General features: G+C 37.5%; 2 protein-coding genes across 2 annotated transcripts; one reads left to right on the plus strand and one right to left on the minus strand.

Annotated features, from left to right (window-relative positions):
• The first annotated feature begins 14,142 nt into the window (after window positions 1-14,142).
• Window positions 14,143-15,853, plus strand: LOC126600631 (40S ribosomal protein S10-1-like). Its single transcript, XM_050267231.1, has 4 exons — window positions 14,143-14,309; window positions 14,392-14,717; window positions 15,158-15,290; window positions 15,645-15,853. Exons 1-4 carry the CDS (start codon window positions 14,307-14,309, stop codon window positions 15,720-15,722), a joined length of 540 nt encoding a protein of 179 aa, XP_050123188.1. The 5' UTR covers window positions 14,143-14,306; the 3' UTR covers window positions 15,723-15,853.
• Window positions 15,854-17,428: 1,575 nt separating this feature from the next.
• On the minus strand, window positions 17,429-20,509 carry LOC126600579 (uncharacterized). The gene is made up of 7 exons (XM_050267165.1): window positions 20,081-20,509; window positions 19,804-19,896; window positions 19,013-19,157; window positions 18,803-18,913; window positions 18,626-18,708; window positions 18,486-18,543; window positions 17,429-17,708 (listed from the first exon to the last, which is right to left on the minus strand). Exons 1-7 carry the CDS (start codon window positions 20,369-20,371, stop codon window positions 17,629-17,631), a joined length of 861 nt encoding a protein of 286 aa, XP_050123122.1. The 5' UTR covers window positions 20,372-20,509; the 3' UTR covers window positions 17,429-17,628.
• Between the last annotated feature and the right edge of the window lie 387 nt (window positions 20,510-20,896).

Here is a 20,896-nt window from a genome sequence, read left to right on the forward strand (position 1 = left end):
GAGAAGGGAAGGTGAAAAAATGAATGAAGGCACAAAACGTGGTTCGCTTCTAATTAGGAGGTTTTTTTATATGAATTTATTGATAAATAAATATTAATTTTGTAATTAAACAAATTTGTTAAAGCGCCCTAGTTGTACTAAATTTGGAATCATTCGAGGCAAAACCTTGGATTAAGGAAATCATTAATTTTGGAAAGATTCAAGAATCATTTGCAGTAAAGGAACCGGTATGATTTGTCGCAGTCTGCATTCATGTGTGCGGATTGACATTTGGACCAATTTCTGCGTTCGTAAGGGTAAATAAGGAAAGGTGTTTCAATGCGCATGAAACGTCAGTACATACGTCATTGTCATTATACGAGTGGAATGATAGTTGAAAAAATTTCTTCTACTTGTACAATAACATGCATATCGTCCTGTATTTTAGCCATATTGAAAAATCTCTTATAAATAAGATAAACGTATCAATCCCAATATTTATGGTTAATTGCAGTTTCCCTATATATTTTGCATAGATATAATTGAAGATTTTCTTTAGGTTAGCGGGGGAAAGTGATTCGAAGTTATGAAAGCATATTTGGTGTAGGTAATAATAGTAGTGTAATATGGTTATCTTCATGTCTGCTTGTTACATAATGCTTCAAACGAGTAATTTTTGTAAGGTTTGACCTCCATTGCTAATAACAAACTAAAACACTTATCACAAACAACCAAGTTCTGATACAATTTGACCCATATAAAAAACACCACGGTCTTGTTTGCTTTGAATTTGAGCCAAACGCGTGACCAACACATTGACAATAACCTTTGGATATGGGTCGTGGAGGAGCCAAACATATCATACTGTTAGGTAAGGCTTCAATTTCACAATGCAGGACATGACCTAGTTTGATGCTTCAAATGTTATAGAAGTGAAGAGTATTACATGTGCAATGCAGGTTAGAAAACTTGCATTGAAAGCTCACTTTCACATTTAATATTAAATTTGGTTCTTTAATTGTGTATCGTGTTGCAGGACCAACTTTTCAACGATCTTTATATAACAAATTATCACCCAAATTGAATGGTGTGAACTCAACGACCTCCACCAATTGTGATAAATAAATAAATAAATAAAAACTACCTCCACCAATTTTTTAATACGAAAACATAAATAATTGTAGATACAACAAACAAAACAAAAAGTGGAAACTTGGCTATGGACGTAGCTGACTTAGGCCCAGCGGGGCCGATGCCCCCCCCCCCTCAAATTTTTTTTATTGAAAAAAAAAAAATTTAGTTGCTTGTGACATTAATATTAATTCTTTTATGCATTATTGTTATTGTTGAAAAAATATATTCAGTCATAAAATTTTTGAAGATCGATTGAGAAATTGAATGAGAGATCAATGGATGAATAATAACATGATTATTGTTTATAGAGAGATTTGATGGTATTAGTAATGAAGTTGTCATGCAACGTTTCAAAACATGAAACGCGTCGAGAGATATTGTAATAAGTTGTATAAAAAAACTTATGGATTAATATATAAGTGTTTTGTTGAGTACATTTTTGAACTTTTTAATTTGTGACTTTGTTATTTGAGGATGCCCCCATCCATGCAGATCTCTAACTTCGTCCCTGTCACACATCGACCATTTAACGCTAAGATATATGATATTTTCTATGTGGTTAGTTGCATATCTAATCGTTAAATGGTAAATGTATCAACGAAACTAATGGAATATTTGTCTGTCCAAACTTTGAAAAGGTGTAGTACAAATTGAATTTTACAGCTTAATCTCGTATATTTCATAATTCTGGTTAAATAGGTACATACAATCCTTGTTGTAAAAGGAAACAAATAAATGACATATTGTCCTTCCTAAACAAGACTCTAATAATTACAGAATATTTACATTCCATTTCTCCTAAATATTGACTTATTCCAATACTCCCCCTCAAGTTGGAGCATAGATATTACTCATACCCAACTTGACTAGTGAATCATCAAAATGCCTACGACACACGACATGGGTAAGAATGTCTACAAGTTGTTCTTCTGAGTTCACAAACGGTATTGACACAATCTTCCTCTCCAGCTCTTCTTTGATAAAATGCCTGTCAACCTCCACATGTTTAGTCCTATCATGTTGTACCGGATTCTCAGCTATTTCTCTGGCGGACTTATTATTACAATACAACTCCATTGCTTCTGTCTGTTTAAAACCGAGACTCCAAAGTAACTTCTGTAGCCAAAGAATCTCACACACACCCTGTGCCATTCCCCTATACTCGGCTTCAGCAGAGGATCGTGATACTACATTCTGTTTCTTGCTTCACCAAGTGACCAAATTACCTCCAACAAATGTAAAATACCCATATGTCGATCTTCTATCAGTCACATCACCTGCCCAATCAGCATCGGTAAAACCCTCAATTCTCATATGTCCATGACATGTGTACAAGATCCCTTACCAGGTGCAAACTTCAAATAAGCCAAGATCCTCATTACTACTACACTTACAGCATAGGCAATATCCAGACAAAAGTGAGACAAATAAATCAGTCTCCCTACCAGTCCTTGATACCTACCCTTGTCAACTGGTTCTTGATTTGGATAAATCCCCAAATAATGTTTTTCCATGATGAGAGTGTCCACCGGTTTACATCTTAGCATTCCTATTTCCTTTAATAAATCCGTAACATATTTACATTGAGACAAGAAAATACCTCTAGATGATCGAGTGACCTTCACACCAAGAAAATATTTCAAATCTCCCAAATTCTTCATCTCGAATTCAGCAGCCAGGTTTCGTTCCAGCCTCATCATCTCTTCTGTATCATCACCTGTTATGATCATATCATCTATCCACATAGATAATTAAGGCCGTCACTTTTCCACTTCTCCGTTTCACAAATAACGTATGATTCGAGTGACTCTGATAATACCCAATTCTTCTCACCACTTGAGTAAATTTTCCAAACCATGCACGAGGTGACTGTTTAAGTCCATAAAGTGACTTTAACAATTTACATACTCCGGTTTTCCCTCCGATATTAAACCCTGGAGGAAAATCCATATATACCTCTTCTTCCAAATTTCCGTGGAGAAAAGCATTTTTTACATCAAATTGTTTCAGTGGCCAATTCAGATTTGCAGCTAAAGAGATTAGAACCCGTACCGTATTCATTTTCGCCACTGAGGAGAAAGTTTCATGATAATCAACACCATAGGTCTGAGTATAACCCTTTGCCACTAACCTTGCTTTATACTTGTCTACTGATCCGTCTGCCTTGTATTTAATTGTAAAGACCCATCTACACCCAACCGGCTTCTTTCCTTTAGGTAGCTCCGTTACCTCTCATGTATCATTCTTATGTAATGCCATCATTTCTTCATCCATTGCAGCAGCCCATTTAGGATCCTTCAAGGCCTCCTCAACTTTAGTTGGTGCTTAGATTGCTTATACATTATTCACCCAGGCTTGGCGTTCCGAGGCAAGGTTCGAACACGACACATAATTAGCTATTGGATACTTCACTTTTCCTTCAGGAGAAAACCTGTCAGGAGGAACACCATGATTTTGCCTTGGTGGCAACTTATATGTACTCACAATGTTATCTGGATTAGGTACATGAGTATCAGTAGTACTTACCTCAGGGATATTCAGAGGAGATACATTGGGTGGCACTATCGAAGTCGAGAGAGAGGGGGTTGCAGATTCGATAGGTAGTGAAGTGACTGGGTCGGCAGCTTCAAGCCGACTTTATTCAGTATCCACGGTAAGCTGTTGTCGAGAGGACTCATGTGGCTGAATAACACTCCAGTGTTCGGCAGGCTCATGTGGAGAGCCTGCACGGTTCCTTTCTGCAGTATGCCGAGAGCTTTCACAGCTCCTTTCTTCAGTACACTCTATCCCTGAGCTACATATTTCCAACCACCTAAGATCACCGATAATATTCTCCCTCTGGTGATCAGAAGGTGATGGACTCAAACCATAGAAATATTTGGACTCTGAAAAAGTAACATCCATGGTCACATACATATGGCGAGTTGCAGGATGGTAGCATTTATACCCTTTCTGTTGAGGAGCAAAACCAAGGAAAACACACCAGTGGGCACATGGATCCAACTTACTCCGATGAATCTTATGAATATGAACATAAGCTACACATCCAAAGACACGAGGAGTAAGAGTACGAGTGGACATGACTGGAACAAACTATGTTAACACTTGGAGATGTGTACGAAAATCCAACACCCTGGATGGCATATGGTTAATGACATATACATCATAAGTAACCGCATCATGCCAGAACTGGGTAGGTACAGATGCACCAATAAGCAAGGCACAGGCAGTTTCCAAGATATGATGGTTTTTTCTCTCTGTAACTCCATTTTGTTGTGGGGTATGAAGACAAGTAGTTTCACGCAAGATTCTGTGATCCCGGAGAAAGAGAGACAACTCGGCACCAATATATTCAATATTCACCTCCATTATCAGAGCGGAGAACTTTAATAACAAAGGAATATTGTGTTGCAATCATTTTGGAGAAGGACTGAAACACCATACTCACATCACTTTTATTTTTCATCATATAAATTCACATTATACGTGTACAATCATCCACAAAGGTAACAAACCATTTAATGCCGGACAAAGTACTTACAGGAAAGGGACCCCAAACATCAGAGTGCACAAGATCAAAAGAGAATAATCTTTTATTCATACTAGAAGGAAACGAAGCACGATGACTCTTCACGAGAATACATACTTCACAATGTAAGTCTGATTCTTTTATTGAATGAAATAAACTAGGCAACATACGCCTTAAATAACCAAACGAAGATGTCCTAACCGACAATGCAATAGCCAAACTTCTTGAAAATTATTGGTACGGGATGCTCGAACTGCATTAGCTCTGCCAAGAATGATGTCATCCACATAGTATAACCCCTCTCTCTTAGTGCCACGCCCAATTATCTCATTGGTCTGAATATCCTGAAGTAAACAAAACACTGGATACATAAGTACAACATAATCTAATTGCTCAGTAACTTGAGGAATAGATAACAAATTATGAGACAATGAGGGAACAAGAAGGCAATGATAAAGAGGAAGGGCCGGCGTGAGGTGCATAGTGCCGGCCCCCAAAACCGGTGCTATTTTTCCATTGGCAGTTGCAATACATTTCCGGGAACTCATTGTCATACTAGTAAATAAATTCTTATAAAAAATCATATGATCGATTGCACCCGAGTCTAGAATCTAACCTGTATGATGTTCCGTATCAGAGGCTAAAAACGCATGCCTCGTACTACCTAGAATGGCCGAGGTTTCACTAGGAGTAGTCCTAGTCAGCAAACTGTGACTTGGATCACTAGAAGGGGTGGCATTCTTAGGAGCAGTGGCCATGGATGCACGACCGCCACCTGCTCCACCAGCACCTCGTTCCTTTGCACGCAACTTTTTCTTCAATTCCGAAAACCATTATGGTACTCTATGTTTCTGAAAACATGTATCTTTTGTATGACGGGTTTGCCCACAAAAAGTACACTTCAAGTCATCCTTATTTTCCCGAGTGAAAGGCTGAAAAGTTGTTGATGATGACGGATTAAAGGTCCGACTACCTGAAGGTGGCCAGGACACCATAAGCACGGGAGAGATTCCCCCTGATTCCCAACGCCATGACTACCCATCATTGTTGCATGGCGTTGCGCTTCCCGCCTCACAATAGAGAACATTTCCTCCACAGATGGTAAGGTTGTGATCTCAAGATATCACTATGCACCTTATCAAATATATCATCAAGCCCTGCTAAGAAGGCATACACACTATCTAGTTGGATTTCCTCTCGAAGTGTTTTCAAGTCACCAGCACATTCCATCTTGATTGGTCTCATCTGATCCAATTCTTGCCAAATAGTTTTGAGATCGACATAGTATACACCGATAGGCCTCCCTTCTTGTCGAAGTCTGAATGACTTCACTTTCAACTCATAAATCTGAGAAATATTAAACCCATCATAATATGTTCGAGCAACTTCTTCCCAAACTTCTCTAGCAGTACGAAGATGGATGAAAAACCCCATGATGGTAGGATCCATGGAATTAATCAACCACCCTTTCACAATGGCATTCCCCATCTCCCAAGCTTCATACTCGGCATTGTCCTCCTTGGGTTCTTTGATGCTTCCTATCACGAACCCTTTCTTACCACGCCCAGCGATATGCATCTCCAACACCTTGGACCAAAGATGATAATTTGATCCATTAAGTTTTATAGTACTAGGTACTGCCGAAGCATCACTCTGAATAACAACCAAGTTTACGACAGAACCGTGGGTAGAACCATGTGATCCACCCTCCAACTTTAGCCCCAAGTCGCCTTTGTCACTCGCTATAGGTCACGGCACACACAAGCACACTGCACAGCAAACTCACGGCATACACAAGCACACTGCACAGCAAACACACACATTGCACGACAAACTGTTCTTGCTGCAGGTATGTAGCGAAAAAACCAGTTATGTCTTCCTCCCTTCCTTCATGACACACACAGCACGGCAGCGCAGTGGGATTAGGGTTACAGCTTGGCTCTGATGCCAAATTGAATATTACGGCTTAATCTCGTATATTTCATAATTCTTATTAAATAGGTACATACAATCCTTGTTGTAAAAGGAAACAAATAAATGACATATTGTCCTTCCTAAACAAGACTCTAATAATTACAGAATATTTACATTCCTTTTCTCCTAAATTTTAACTTATTCCAATAGTACATGCTTATCAATCTGCTACTTGCATCAGGACTTCTCAAATATCCTTTCTTGTAATAGACAATTGTTCTAATTATTAGCATTTTCTTGCCAAATTAATTCTATAAATTAATTGATCTCTTTCATTCAATCCCGTTCTCCTAGACCCTACGGTCCAAGGAGATTGTGGCCAATTATTGTTCAATCTTAGACTTCTTAGTACAAACGGTGGAGATGATGGAGTTTAGGAGAACGGGACTATTCTCTCTCCATATACAAGCGGTACAGAGGAGAAAAAATGCATACTCTGTTCACATGAATGAATGTGAAACAAAGGTCCATAAACTAAAAATTCATAGGTATTTGTCCTTGCACTTATCACAATCCGGAACAATGATCATTTTCTATGTTAAAAGTTACATCCAAAATAAAAGGTTTAAAGGGACGAAAGTTTTAATAGAGTTATCCAAACTGATCATCGTTCCACATTGTGACAAGTTAGGAGATCAATACTCACAAATTTCTATGATCCTAAATGTGCAAGTGTAATCACATAAACCAAGTCAAAGACTGTTGTCAAAGGCCTCAAGTTTCCAAGATCCTAGAAGAAAACAAAATGTAATGTTTGCCTCATACCAACGAAGCTCTAGTGCAAACTTGCACCAAAATCAGTATTATAGTTATGCAAGTTGTGCAAGGGTTGGTGAATCATTTAATACATTGTCCATTGATCAATGCCAAATTTGTTGAGCTCTTGAAAAACCCATATGCCTACTCGAGTTCTTTTAACCGTTGGTTCTCAATCAAAGATATAATGACCAAGATTTAACTGTTAAAAATTCCGGAGCATAGGTTACTCTGGACCAGAACTTTCGAGATTGAGATGCTAAAATTGAGCATGGGTTTAGTTTGGGTTTGGGTTTGGGTTTGGGAATATCTGTTATCTGAGTTCTACCAGAAAGAGACTGAAAGAATAATAATGAACCCAAGAACATGACATGGTTTTCCAGCAGATTGAAATGGACTTATGATAAATGGGAAGGACCACCATTCACAAAATTATTCAAAAAATTAGGGCTAATTCCACGGAGGTCCATTCATCCCATGTGGGTTGAGCTGCCAAGTCATTATCTTTGCTAACTTTATTCTTCTGCCTTATCCAATCTCTCTGTCTCAGATAAGCAACAACAACAACACCTTATCCCACTAAGCGATGTCAGCTGTATGAATTCTAGAACGCCACTACGCTCGATTTTGTATCAAGTTAGATACAAGTACTCCAAGTCTTAAAAAAGCAAAGAACAAATAAAATTCACAAATTTGTTTGATTTGCATAAATTTTCCTACCAATGAGAGATTATTTGTGTAAACAGTGGCAAGCCTGTACTCATATTTTATCTCAAGCCTTTCTTGGACACTGGGACCGAAAGAAACACTCGTGGAAAATCACGTGCAGCATAGTTTGTCAATTGATACATACTTCTTACATGAATTAATATGACAAACTATTAGTTAAGGAATCAACTGTTATATTATGTTATCCACTAATTGTTGGTATAAAAGGATGGCTCGATATAAGTCAAGATGGATGTGAAGATAGTCCCCATCGGAGAAGTCCAACAATAATCTAAGGTTTAAATATAGCTGTTTTATTTCTAATTACACCAAGGCTTTTTGAGATAAACCTCACACGTGAGGTTTATTGGGCTTGATACCACCCAAGGGATGGAGCCTAGGTGAACAAATGGGGACATTATTGGTGCATGACGGCCTTAATAGTGGACACTTATGGAGCTCATGACACAACACTAATGTGGTAAAATATATATGCTCCTCCACTAATTTTTAAAAAGAAGAGTCACAAGGGCAGGTTTGATTTGATGTACTTGCTAATGAAGAGTTTAGTTGTGAAATTTTGATTAGAAAGATATGTTGGCATTCATTTGGAAGAAAAATATGCCACACAAGTTAGTACCCAGAAGAGCTCTAACTTTTTAACCCTAGCATTTGTTTTGGTCTAGAGATTTGGATTTATGCAGTTAACTCAGTGGTGTATACAAAAAGAAACATCAAAACTGTATAGGCCAAGGGCTTTTAGATTTAGTACAAGGTTAAGGGTGTGTTTTAGACATTGGTTCAATTTGAAAAAGCACCCTGACAACTACAAGTTTTATGCAAAAACACTCGGCACAATTGGCCAAAAAACCCTCATTTATGATTTATCCACCTGCCATCCTCCAATTGATTCTTAATCGTGAAATTCTTACTACTACTTAAACTCTTGCAAGTTCCCAAAGTGGATAGATTCATCTAAGATACACAGATCATCTAGGCAGGGCATATTAGATGCCGGGAAGAAAGACAAAGACTTGACTTTAATAAAGCAGCTGTTGAGTGCCACAATTTAAGGCTGGGAAAAAAAATGAAGAAAAACGTTGCGTAGCCATCAAATTAGCATAAAACTATGGTTTGAGCTTAGGAAATTCGGTATACAATGTTGCCGAGCACGAGACTTGGTTTTAAAGCATAGCACCCAACAATCTTATTGATTTCCAAACACAAACCAGAGATATACAACTTTCCAGTACAAAGCACAAACCCCAGTATGACTTTGGTATTTAATATGAAACAAAAAATAAATAAAAATAAAAGAAATCTACTCACAGTATTTACAGTATTCACAGTATAAAATTAGCAGCTCTGAATGTCCAGGCCATGCACCCACCGTCCCTTCACCGTTATTTACGGATTTTAACCATCTGCAAGTGTACAGGAAAAAGGAGTTGCTGTTATACAGAGTTGAAAGACCAAATGACTGAAACCCGTTAATGAAGTAATCAAGCTATGTGTATCAGTAAAACATGATACAGGGTGAATCGGGTAAAAACAAGAAATTCGGGTTGTATCAACTTTAATTTTTGGAGCCCAAAACCTGACCTAAATAAAGTTGTATAGGGTACCAAACTTGCTAAATAGCTGATGCACCACTTAGACAAGACACATTTTCTCCTACAAATATGGCTTGGAATATTTTGATTCTATTTTTTGTTTATATTCTTAGCACAAATCTCAATCGAGATTCCTCTCTGGAGCATCATGTTTGTTTGTTGAGGTGGAGTGCAAAAACAAGGTGATGGATTGGGTTGGTTGAAATTTCGGGCTTGTGAATAAAATGGGCACAGGGACTTTGAGGAATTTATCAATTTTACAGAATTTCATACCATAGTTGTACAAATTTTGGTGTTTGGGGAGATATAAGGTTAGCAAAACCACCCATCGGTCGTTAAGGCGTATTCTCAAGATACCAATATCTGTAGTTGTGGAAATAGTACGAGAGGACAGGGAAGGACGCAGAGTGGAGGCATTGATTTCATAGTTAACAAGATAAAAATGTAAACAATTTATAGAAATATTGCAATAGTTTAATTTCTTAAGTTCAGTTGTTAGAGAATTAGAAAACCAATGACAAATCTCCCATCTCATCAGAAAACAATTATCATTTTAATGGTGATATCAAAGTATGTAGAGCAGGAACGCCTTAGAGACAGACAACTAGCAGGAAGAGAAAAAATTTGTTCCAAAATATAAGGCTTGCCCAGCACAAGACTCAAGTAAATGTTATGATTAAAGAACTCAAGTGCAACCATAACATGCACAAAATAAATGAGCTTGCTGGATCTGTCCTAAATGCTTTGCCCTTATTAATTATTCCCAAAATCTTGATCGACCTGGCTTATGCTCGGAAAGATTATAAAGGTTATCTTCTTTGTTCTGATGATCCACTAGCAATCGAACTTTTGAAAAAGTTATTTAAAGAAGTAGCAATGAAACAGTTACTGCAGTCATCCTTTGATGTTGTAAAAAAATGATAACGTTCCAAAAGAAAAGGGCAAACCGTCAAAGTAAAGGTAGATAAGATTCAAATGAGGTTGCTAATGTGCACAAATGATGGCTACCTAATTGTGTAACTCATCACCACACGAGTTGTGACAAGCCATATAGAAGAAACAATGGCCATTTACAATCTCAATTTCTACGGCAGCTAGGTACTTGGGATTTCTTTTGTATATGGGTACAGGGGCACTAGACTTACAAACAACCTGCTTTCCAAAGAGATCATGTCTGCAGGATATGTGACAGAATTTATAAATTCCACATATCTCAAATAGTAAAATGATATCGCAATCAGATATTAGTTATTTCCTGACATCGATACAACACCCTTAGTAACATATTAAAGACAGCAAGAAACTCACCATGAATCAGTATTAACATATTCTGTGAATTGAGTTTGATTTCGAAGTTGGGCCTCACTAGCACCCTTGTGGGCTACTCTTTATAAACAAGTCTTAGCTTTAGGTAAGACAATCTAAACACTCACGGGTATTTGATTCTTTCCTGACTTACAAATATTTCTTCTCTAACCAAAACTCTACAGTTTGTATCCAATTCAATTCACACAAAAATTAATGTTCACAGCAACCCTAAAGCCATGAGTTTGTCATTCACAAAAATTAACCACCTAATAGAACCTCAAATTACGTCCCGGAAAAAGGTGACTAAGGTACTTTTCTTGTTGACCATTCACAGCAACCCTAAAGCCATGAGTTTGTCATTCTTGGAAACCCTAAACAACACATCTTATGATCGGGCCCTAAGCGGACCATAAAGTGGATTGGCTGGTCCAAAAAGGATAAGCATGAGTTCTTGTCTAGGGCGTGGTTTCTCCAATTTGTGACGTAACTCTTAATACTAGTCATTAAGGGCTTGTTTGGTGGGCTGGATGGGATTAAGCCTTAAGAATAGGGTTGGATTTGTAGGGACACGACTTGTAATCCATGTATAAGGATATAGGTTAGATAACCCACTTTATTGTGGATTCATAGATCACGTCCATCTCACATTTAGACACAACAAACAACGTTTTGGACTCAGGTTCATTTTAACTGATCACAACCCAACCAGCCCATCAAACATGCCCTAAATGGATTACAGTCTGGAACCATCCAACAAACAACATGTGGTGAATTGCTCAGGTGAATACGGTCTTCCTCTTCAACCCACTACCGTTCAAACCCTTCCCCTACCCTTAGTATAGCTTACAGTAGTAATGTCGCTTGTAATAACAAAAATCGATTGCCCAACAAACCCATCAAGCAAAACAACCAGACAAAACTTGACAAACATGAAATCAAGCAATCAACTGAATTTACAGAGACAAAAAGATGGAGGAGGAGGAGGAGGAGAACAAACCAGAGAGCATAGGAGTGGTGAGTCCGGTGACAATCAATCAGCCGACATGCAAAGGGCCAATATCTCCGGTTCTAAGGGAGCCCGCGACTTCATCGGCAACGGCTAAGCAAGACGAAATCAAGCCGGTGAGGGCCAACCACACCACCTTTGCCATCCAAACAGTGACGCCCCATGGCATTACCATTTTTCTGGGGAGGCTTCCTTTCCCCCTACAATGGTTTTGCACCTTGATCAATCCGAGCCCCCCTTTTGGGGTAAAAACTGAAGTCAAAAAAAGTCGGAAGAGTTCATAACAAGGATTTACCTTTTCCTTTTCCTTCTTGGCTTTTATTTTATTTTATTTTATTTTTTTTAATTTTTTGAGAAAAGCTAAAGAGTCACTCAAAAGAAAGGTATAAAATATCGATAATATCGGAAATATCGGTAATTCAAAAACACGGAAATTGTAAGAAATATCGGGATATTATCGATATCAATAAAAATTGAATAAAAACCACGAAAATTGTAAGAAAAACTTGGAAATTTTTATTGAAACTTTGCAGGATGTTTATTTAGTCAATTATCTATTAGTTTATCACAAAAAATTGGAAGGAAATGCATTGCATGATAGATATAACTGATTTAAGTTGATTATATAGCGAGCTGTCAAACATTGTGAGTGTAAAAAATATGTAGTAATTAATGAAAGAAGTTTAAACACACCATAATCATTTATATATAATGAATTAGTATAATATTTTACACTTTATACATTGCATGGTAAGATACATGAGTGACTTAGCAATGTCTAAAATATCGATGATATCGGAAATATCGGTAGTCCAAAAAAATATCGATAGTCCAAAAACACGGAAATTTCGATGGAAATATCGGGATATTATGGATATTTTAGACCATGCTCAAAAGTAAGACTCCGTCAGTAAAATATTATGCAAAAAATATCAGGCGACGGAGGGTTTATTGAGAACCATTTTGAGAGTCACTTTCGTAATTTTTTTTTTCTTTTCTGAGCAAAAAGTATTAACACTCGAAGTTTTAACTTTAACTTTTAAAAAATCCGGTCCATCCAAATCGTGCCCAACCTACTACTGAAAATGCTTTGATTCCAGAAAAAGTTTGAATTAAGCACGCAATGGATTTAATAATAAGACATGAACATTAAAACAATTCACCACTTGTTGTTGTAATTAAACCAACCAAACTATGACAATGTATGTTTTGCATTAGAGAAGGCCTTAGGCCCTTAATAATAACAAAAACGGTTGTTTACTTCAGGAGCTGTTAACTATTACTCGGGTCATATTTTGATCCCTATTTTGATTTATTCTAAACAACGAGGAAGGATATTTAAATTTGGATATAGAACGAAAAGCACGCTGCTATAAAATATACTTTGGTTAAGTTCAGATATGTGTCAAAGTTGTGACTTATAAAACTAAACAAAAAGGGAAAATAACTCAATACAAGAGGAATTTGCTAGTACATGATCTAAATCAAATTATTCATTGTAGGCTTGATTGCAGCCACATTGGTTGAAGTATATTTGTTCACCCATGCAACAAGGTTTGAATCTCCATCGTTGTAATTAAGATAAATTTAAAGTAGAGCATCACTTTGTATAAAAAAAATAATTCAGTTATCATTAGGCCAAAATCCTTGCACATTTGAGGAGGCCAAAATCCTTCACACCTCAGAATCGCAATGCTTATGCCTTCTTCAACTTCAAAATTAGGAACAACTTTTTGAATTGATCAAATTGCGATCCCTCACAACTTTGATTTTTCGCTTTTTGAGTCAAATACAAGCACCCTTGAATTTTGGTCAACAATGTATTCAGTTCATCGATCACTATTGACATGTAATCATATCATATGTTAAACAACACAACCTCAGTTTAAAATATGATCATGTGCTTCACAGATGATCACGTATTTCTCAATTGCGCAATTGAGACAAAATTGGCAAAAAAAATCGACACTATATATTAAATCAAATTCAAATACCAAATACCACGAATTTTAATTCAGTTACAAAACTTCAATTCACCAATAATTTAAGGCCGATTTCTGTAATTTAATCTTTTACAAAAAGTTAGGGCCAAATAGTTACATTTCATAAATCCCAAGGTGAAAATTGTAATTTAGCCTAAATTTTAATCTCAATCGTACGCTCCCCACCTCACCTATAAACCAAGTTGCATCCCTCTAGGGTTTTACTTCTCAGCGCGCAGCCTCAACACAGTTCAGTCGCTCGCCGCCGTCTCTTCTTCTTCCTCCAGCCGCCGCCGCCTCCCTCCGCAACCGCAACCATGGTAATTCTCCCTCCAGCTAATTTTCTGTTTGTTTCCCGAGAAACCGAAAAGAAGGAGAACGTTGAATTTGTTGTATCTGCAGATCATTTCTGAGAAGAATCGTCGGGAGATCTCCAAGTACCTGTTCCAAGAGGGAGTTTGCTACGCGAAGAAGGACTATAACTTGGCGAAGCATCCCGACATCGACGTCCCAAATCTGCAGGTGATTAAGCTGATGCAGAGCTTCAAGTCCAAGGAGTATGTGAGGGAGACGTTTGCTTGGATGCACTACTACTGGTACCTTACCAATGACGGTATCGAGTTCTTGAGGACTTATCTCAATCTCCCTTCTGAGATTGTCCCTGCTACTCTCAAGAAGCAGGCCAAGCCTCCTGGCCGCCCCATGGGCCCCTCCGGTGACCGCCCCCGGTAATTCGCTTATTGATTTATGTTGATGGAATTGTTTATGGTAGAATTGCGAAATGTCGAAATGCTTATTCGATTTGTTGGTATTAGGAAGTTGTTAATTTGATTGATTAAATTGATACATTGCTCATTTTTGGTTTAGAGATTCTGCAATAAACTGCAATTGAGTGAAATGTGAGTGGGGTTTAATAGATGATTGAAGCATATTTTTTTGGTTGGGTTTTAACGAAATCACGACACGTTTGAATCAAAACACAACACATTTGAATCTAATATTGGTCATGTAGGAAGAAGTTAATTTTAACAGCATTGCAACGCATCTGAATCTTTGTTAATTATTCAACCAATTAACTGTGACAGATTTGAGCTTCCTTTTCTAGTCTATTTGTTGAATGTTTTATTGGGTTGGAATTTAATGTTTGGTTTGGTGATGGTGTGAACAGTGGCCCATCTCGCTTTGATGGAGAACGCAGATTCGGTGGTGACAGGGATGGGTACCGTGGAGGACCTCGTGCACCTGGTGGTGACTTTGGGGACAAGGGTGGAGCTCCTGCTGATTATAGGCCTTCTTTTGGGGTAATTTCCTTGTTGCGAATTAATTTGTTTTGTATTTTACTCTAAGGTTCTGTTTGTGTTTACCATTTGTCGGATATGGGATCAATTTCACTTCTATATGTCAACTGAAAAAAAATCACTACTCGTGGAATCGCAAAGCTGTTTTCTGTCTGATACTATCGAGCTTTTTACCGATGACTTGATAAGTGTTGCATGACTAGACAGTTTGGTCACTTTGGGAATAACATGCATCAGTGTTTTTTCTGTGTAGTGTAGAAGCAGTGCCCTATCTTTCCTTCTCGTTAGGTGTCATTGTTAAAGCGCTTCATATGAAAACCTCTTAACTCATCTTTCTCTTTGCGTCTGTATTTTCAGGGTCCCGGTGGAAGGCCTGGCTTTGGTCGTGGAGCTGGTGGTTTTGGTGCAGGCCCAGCTAGCTCTAATCAATCTTAAATGAATGGATGTTGAGATGATGACATTTTGTATTTGGAGACAATAGCGGTTTTGCTTAATTTTTCAAGTGTCTACAACATTGTCGGATTTTCTTCGATGTTTACTTTATTCTACTTTGTTTTTGAACGGCATCTTGAAACATATTTTCTTTCGGTCATCTATCAACAAAGTGCCACAATCGTGACTATGATGTGACTAGAAAGGTAAGAACTAAGAACTCCAACCTATTTGATGCTTCTTTTGGCCAAATACGACATACAAGTGACACTTGCACTACAAGCAACTCGAGGGAAATGGGTTCTACCAAGAAACTATGGATAAGTACATACAAGTGAGACTTGCAGTACGAGTAACTAGGGATGGGCAATGGTTATGGCGGGTGGGTAATCGTTGTTATTTACCCATAACCGTTTATATTCATGCCCGCATAACCGTTTACCCGTTGGGTAATTGCTTAAACAGTTATATCCAACCTATAACCGTTTATAAACGATTAACCATACCTATAACCGCGTACCCATTTAACTGTAACTGTATACCCGTTTATCCATTTTTTTAACCTATTTACCCCTTTTTGCACCTATTTACATATTTTTTTTAACCGTAACCGTATACAACTCCAATAATGGAAATAATAAAAACGAACGATAGTTTTAATCAATCAAGGTGATATAAATTCAGACTTCTTCTTCCACGACTTCCCTAATTTTAATTGAAAATCAAAATTACTGATTATTCAGATTATGCAACAACAAAAAATCACTGAATAAAAAAAAATCTCTAAAAATTAGACTTTAGTCTACACAATATTTTCAATCAGAATATTCAGCCTTCCCTAATTTTAATTGGCTCAATCCGTACTATGACTTCCCTAATTTTCAATCAAAAAAATTAAACAATACCCTGCATCACTAAACCCAAAAAATAAGAGATTTTCAATAAATTAAGAGTAAATTGTAGCTATGGTCCCTTAACTTTAATTCAATTGGAGCAATGGTCCCTCAACTTACAAATTAGGTTTTTTGTTTTTTTTTAATTTTATATATCTATTAAAATAAACGGGTAAACGGATAACCGTTATAACTGCAGTTAGTATCCATAACCGTTCATTTAAATTTTACGGGTAAACGGTTATACCCATAACCATTTAATTATCTAAACGGTTACCCATAACAGTAACCGCGAAATTTAAATGGACGGATAACCACGGTTACCCATAACCGATGGGTATTTGCCCATCCCTACGAGTAACCGGAGGGAAATGGTTCTGCCAAGAAACCATGGATAAGCTTTTGCCATTGGTTATTGGTCGAGCCACTGGAATGGAACGATATAAAGTCTTTGGAGATCTTTCATCCCACTTGAAACAGTTTTTGCCGTCGTTGGCCCTTCTTTCACTAATGATGCCGTTTTTTAGTAGTTCCGCAAGGGACCGCACTCCTGTTAACGGTGATTATTTGGTACTTGTATCAAATTAGGCTGCCCATTGTTTAACTTAGCCGAACTCCCCTTCTCTTTAGTGTAAAAATATCAATGTACTCAAAAGTAAACGGTCTATCTAAAGCAAACCAAAGCACAAGGACGATAAGTTTGCCGTTTGAAGCGCTACTAGCACAGGGCATCTTGTCCAGGCCCAAGTGTTAATTTAGGGTTTTGCCATATGGTTATCATTCTACTTGCTTTATGAAGGATTTTACCCCTGAAAATCAAAAGGGAAGGTCTTTATCATATAATGACCAACAAATGTAAACAGATTTTAAGATTAATGTATAAATTCTACCACATCCCTCTCAAAATTTCAACGTAAAATAGACCAATCTCATACAACTTCGGATACACAAACTTTGAAGAACCCTGAAACGAACTGAGTTTGAAAGCACTGAGATTCTCCCAAAACAAGACTGGTTCACAAAATGTTCCACTTTCCTGCCAACGCCTGGCAAATCATCGTGATACAATATGCCGCACTCAAGGGATAACCAGATACTGCAAGAGTTGACAAATAAGATGCTGCATTAAATTTCACAATACAGAATGTAGCAAGCAACGTACAGTTGATAAAATAAAAAAGAGAAGTTTTAAGGTCAAAAGCAAGGCATGAAATGCAACTGGACTCCAAGGCTAGAAAATGGCGGTAAAACGATTGCACAAACAAATCTAACGATGGTCAACACTCTGGTCATCAGTTTTTCATTCAAGAGAGGTACTGCAACACTAAAAATAAAGGAGTTCACATTTTCAACTAACATAAACATTGATTGCGTGCCAGTAAATGTACAGTCATGTGCTTGGATACAAAACTCGGTCTGATCATAATGTTTAGTAGGAAGCTTGAATTCAGCCCAGCCTGACCATCATGCTTAGTACGACGCTCGAATTCAAGTGATATCTAAAATTTTAGATAAATAGTTAAGTTTCTTTAATAAAATGTTAGTATGGATGAATATTTTTATTTGGAAATCGGATGAAAGGGGATAAATAAATGAATTTCAAATATGTAATTGTACTTGGTCATTTCAAACGTTTACATTGTATCTAGCCATTTCAGTACTTTGTATCTACAGTATTTTTACGCTCTTCCATATAATGTAGTCTTGCCAAAATTCTAATCATCTCTCTAAATCCTTCCATCAAATCCTAACCGTGGTTCTTTAAACTTTGTAGTCAAACTGAACAAAAGCTTCCATCCATTAACCCCGATACAGGGGATGAGAAATAGACCTAAAAAATTAAATATTATACTGATGAAAAGCAAGGACATACTTGAAATGAAATCCTCAATATAGTCTGTCTCAACTTTCCCATGAGCCATCGCACCAACCTGAAAATACAGTATTAGAATAGCTCCAAATGAAAACAGATAATATTCAAATATAAGGCCAATGCATTAGTTTCACGCATACCACAAAAACAAAGTCCGCACTGTTTTCAGAACTAGCAACATAATTCTGTATGTTTACCAATTTTTCCGAACTGTATGAGAAGCCTGGAATGCAAGAATACATCTTCAGTTTTCAAGATAGATATGACATAATGGTTGGCGAGAGTGTAGCATAAGGGTTGTCTTTTAGTCCACTCACCTATTTTACGAGAGTTGACAGGTAAATACTGTGTCACAGGGTTCTTTATCACACGCATAAGTTTCTCACGCTTACCAACAGCAGATATACTCAGTTTTTGTAGCAGCTGCACTGCAAGATGGTTGGCAGGATTAAAATGACAAAATGGCCTTCAGAAAAAGTAAATAACAGTGTTGCTTTGCATAGGAATTAGACAACAGATGAACTTACACATGACACCAGCGAACCGCTTAAATGTTCTCGGAATACGAACATATGGCTTAACTTCAATTAGAACACCTGCTGCAGTTCTCACATACACGTTTCGCAACCTCCCAGCTTTATTAATTGGGCTATCTAAAACCATAAGGAGAGCCTGCAGACTTTGATAGTTAGAATCACATAACACTTCTGTAACTTAAATCAGTTATTTTAATTTTTTTTCCAAAACTGATAGTTACTTTCTTCTTCTTTTTTTATAATTAAAATCCATCGATTAAAGGAATCAAAGACAGCAAACCGAGGACAAGAAGTCCTGTACACTAAAGAACTCCTGAAAGAAAGCTAGAAAAAGAAGCACACAGAAAAAAAATACATCTAGAATAACAGAGCAAAGCACTAGGAAGCAGCAGCTTTGAAACACGCTCCAAAAATCTGACAATTCTGAAACCAAAAACTCAACCCTCTCCAACAAGTATTCCTTCTCCTCCTCCCTCAAACCATCAAACACCCTCCTTCACTTGAGACACCACATCCCACGACGGCCTTGCTGCCACACCTTCTAACAAAAGTTTCCTCATCTAACCAGAACGCCTCTAATTCATTTCATGTAACGGCCAGCAATATAATGCCAATTCAATTTTGAAACAGCTACTTTATGCAGTTCAGAGTTTATCCTATCTTATATAGTAGAGCTTAAACCAAACTTTTTTTGTAGCGACGAGTGGACATAAATTTACTCCATATATACAAGTGTCATGGAATACAACAAATAAGTAACCAATTAGCCAGAGTTTGCTAACCTGATGAAGGATATCCGGCCGGTAAAGAGCAGGATCCTTGTTGTTCTTCCTCAGGAAATTTGAGTGCTCGTCAGAATTCAATAGCTGATAAGTCTGCCAGCAAAAAACAAGTTACAAAAAATTGAGAGAGATGCAAGAGTTGAAAGAAAGCAAAAGGGTTAGACCAACACTGAAGAAACAAACAAAAACCCAAATATTAAAAGCCCTAAATACCCATTTATCAGTTCCTACAAACAATTAACTATAAAATAATAGAAATAGCAATGAAAAATCAAACCTTTCCAACTTTGGCAACTTCCAGAGAAGCTTTCTCGAGGATGAAGATAGCACCAGGTCCGTTCTTGGGGTTAATCTCTGCTGGGGCCATTGGAATACCCTCGAGCTCAATTGGGTTACCCTTCCTTTCTTCTGCTTCATTTCCTTTGCTCCGCTTCTTATCGGCTTCCTCTGTCTCTGTTTCTTCTGGTTCTGCTGCCGGTGCTGCTGCTTCTTCTTCTTCCTCTGCTCTGTCGTATACATCTGCCTTCTTCTTTCGCTTCTTTCCCTTCACTGCATACGGCCTCACCATTTTTGTAGCTCAAACTCGCGGTTTATCAGCTTCCCCGAGACTGAGGTCGCCAGAATATATGGCTTGATTGGAGAGTATTGTATTGGCAGTGAGAAAGTGAGAGTTTGGAGATGACGATTATCACACGTTTAGGGTTTAGGGCAACATGTGATGTCGAGCTCAAACATTTTGGGCTTGTATGATTTTGATGATAGGCCCAAATCTATATGGGGATTAGTTGTGGGGCCATGCCATAGAAAACTTTTATCGATATGTACTGTCTATTTTTCAAGTTGCAACCTATGAATCATTCTTGCAAAGTATTAGATAAGTCCGAAATATTTGAGGCATCTAATTGAGTTGAAAGAAATTCACGAATACTATATTTAAAGAAACATTGAAATTTCATCATAGCAAATAAATGGGCAAATTGTTTCGGATTAAATTGAAATTTTTCATAGATGGTCTATGAATCGAGACTTATAAAATAGACAGTTATGATAGTTGAATTTTGATAATCCTCATTTAAAAAAAAATAGAGATCCA

This window comes from Malus sylvestris, chromosome 14 (assembly GCF_916048215.2).
Source record: "Malus sylvestris chromosome 14, drMalSylv7.2, whole genome shotgun sequence".
NCBI lineage: Eukaryota > Viridiplantae > Streptophyta > Magnoliopsida > Rosales > Rosaceae > Malus > Malus sylvestris.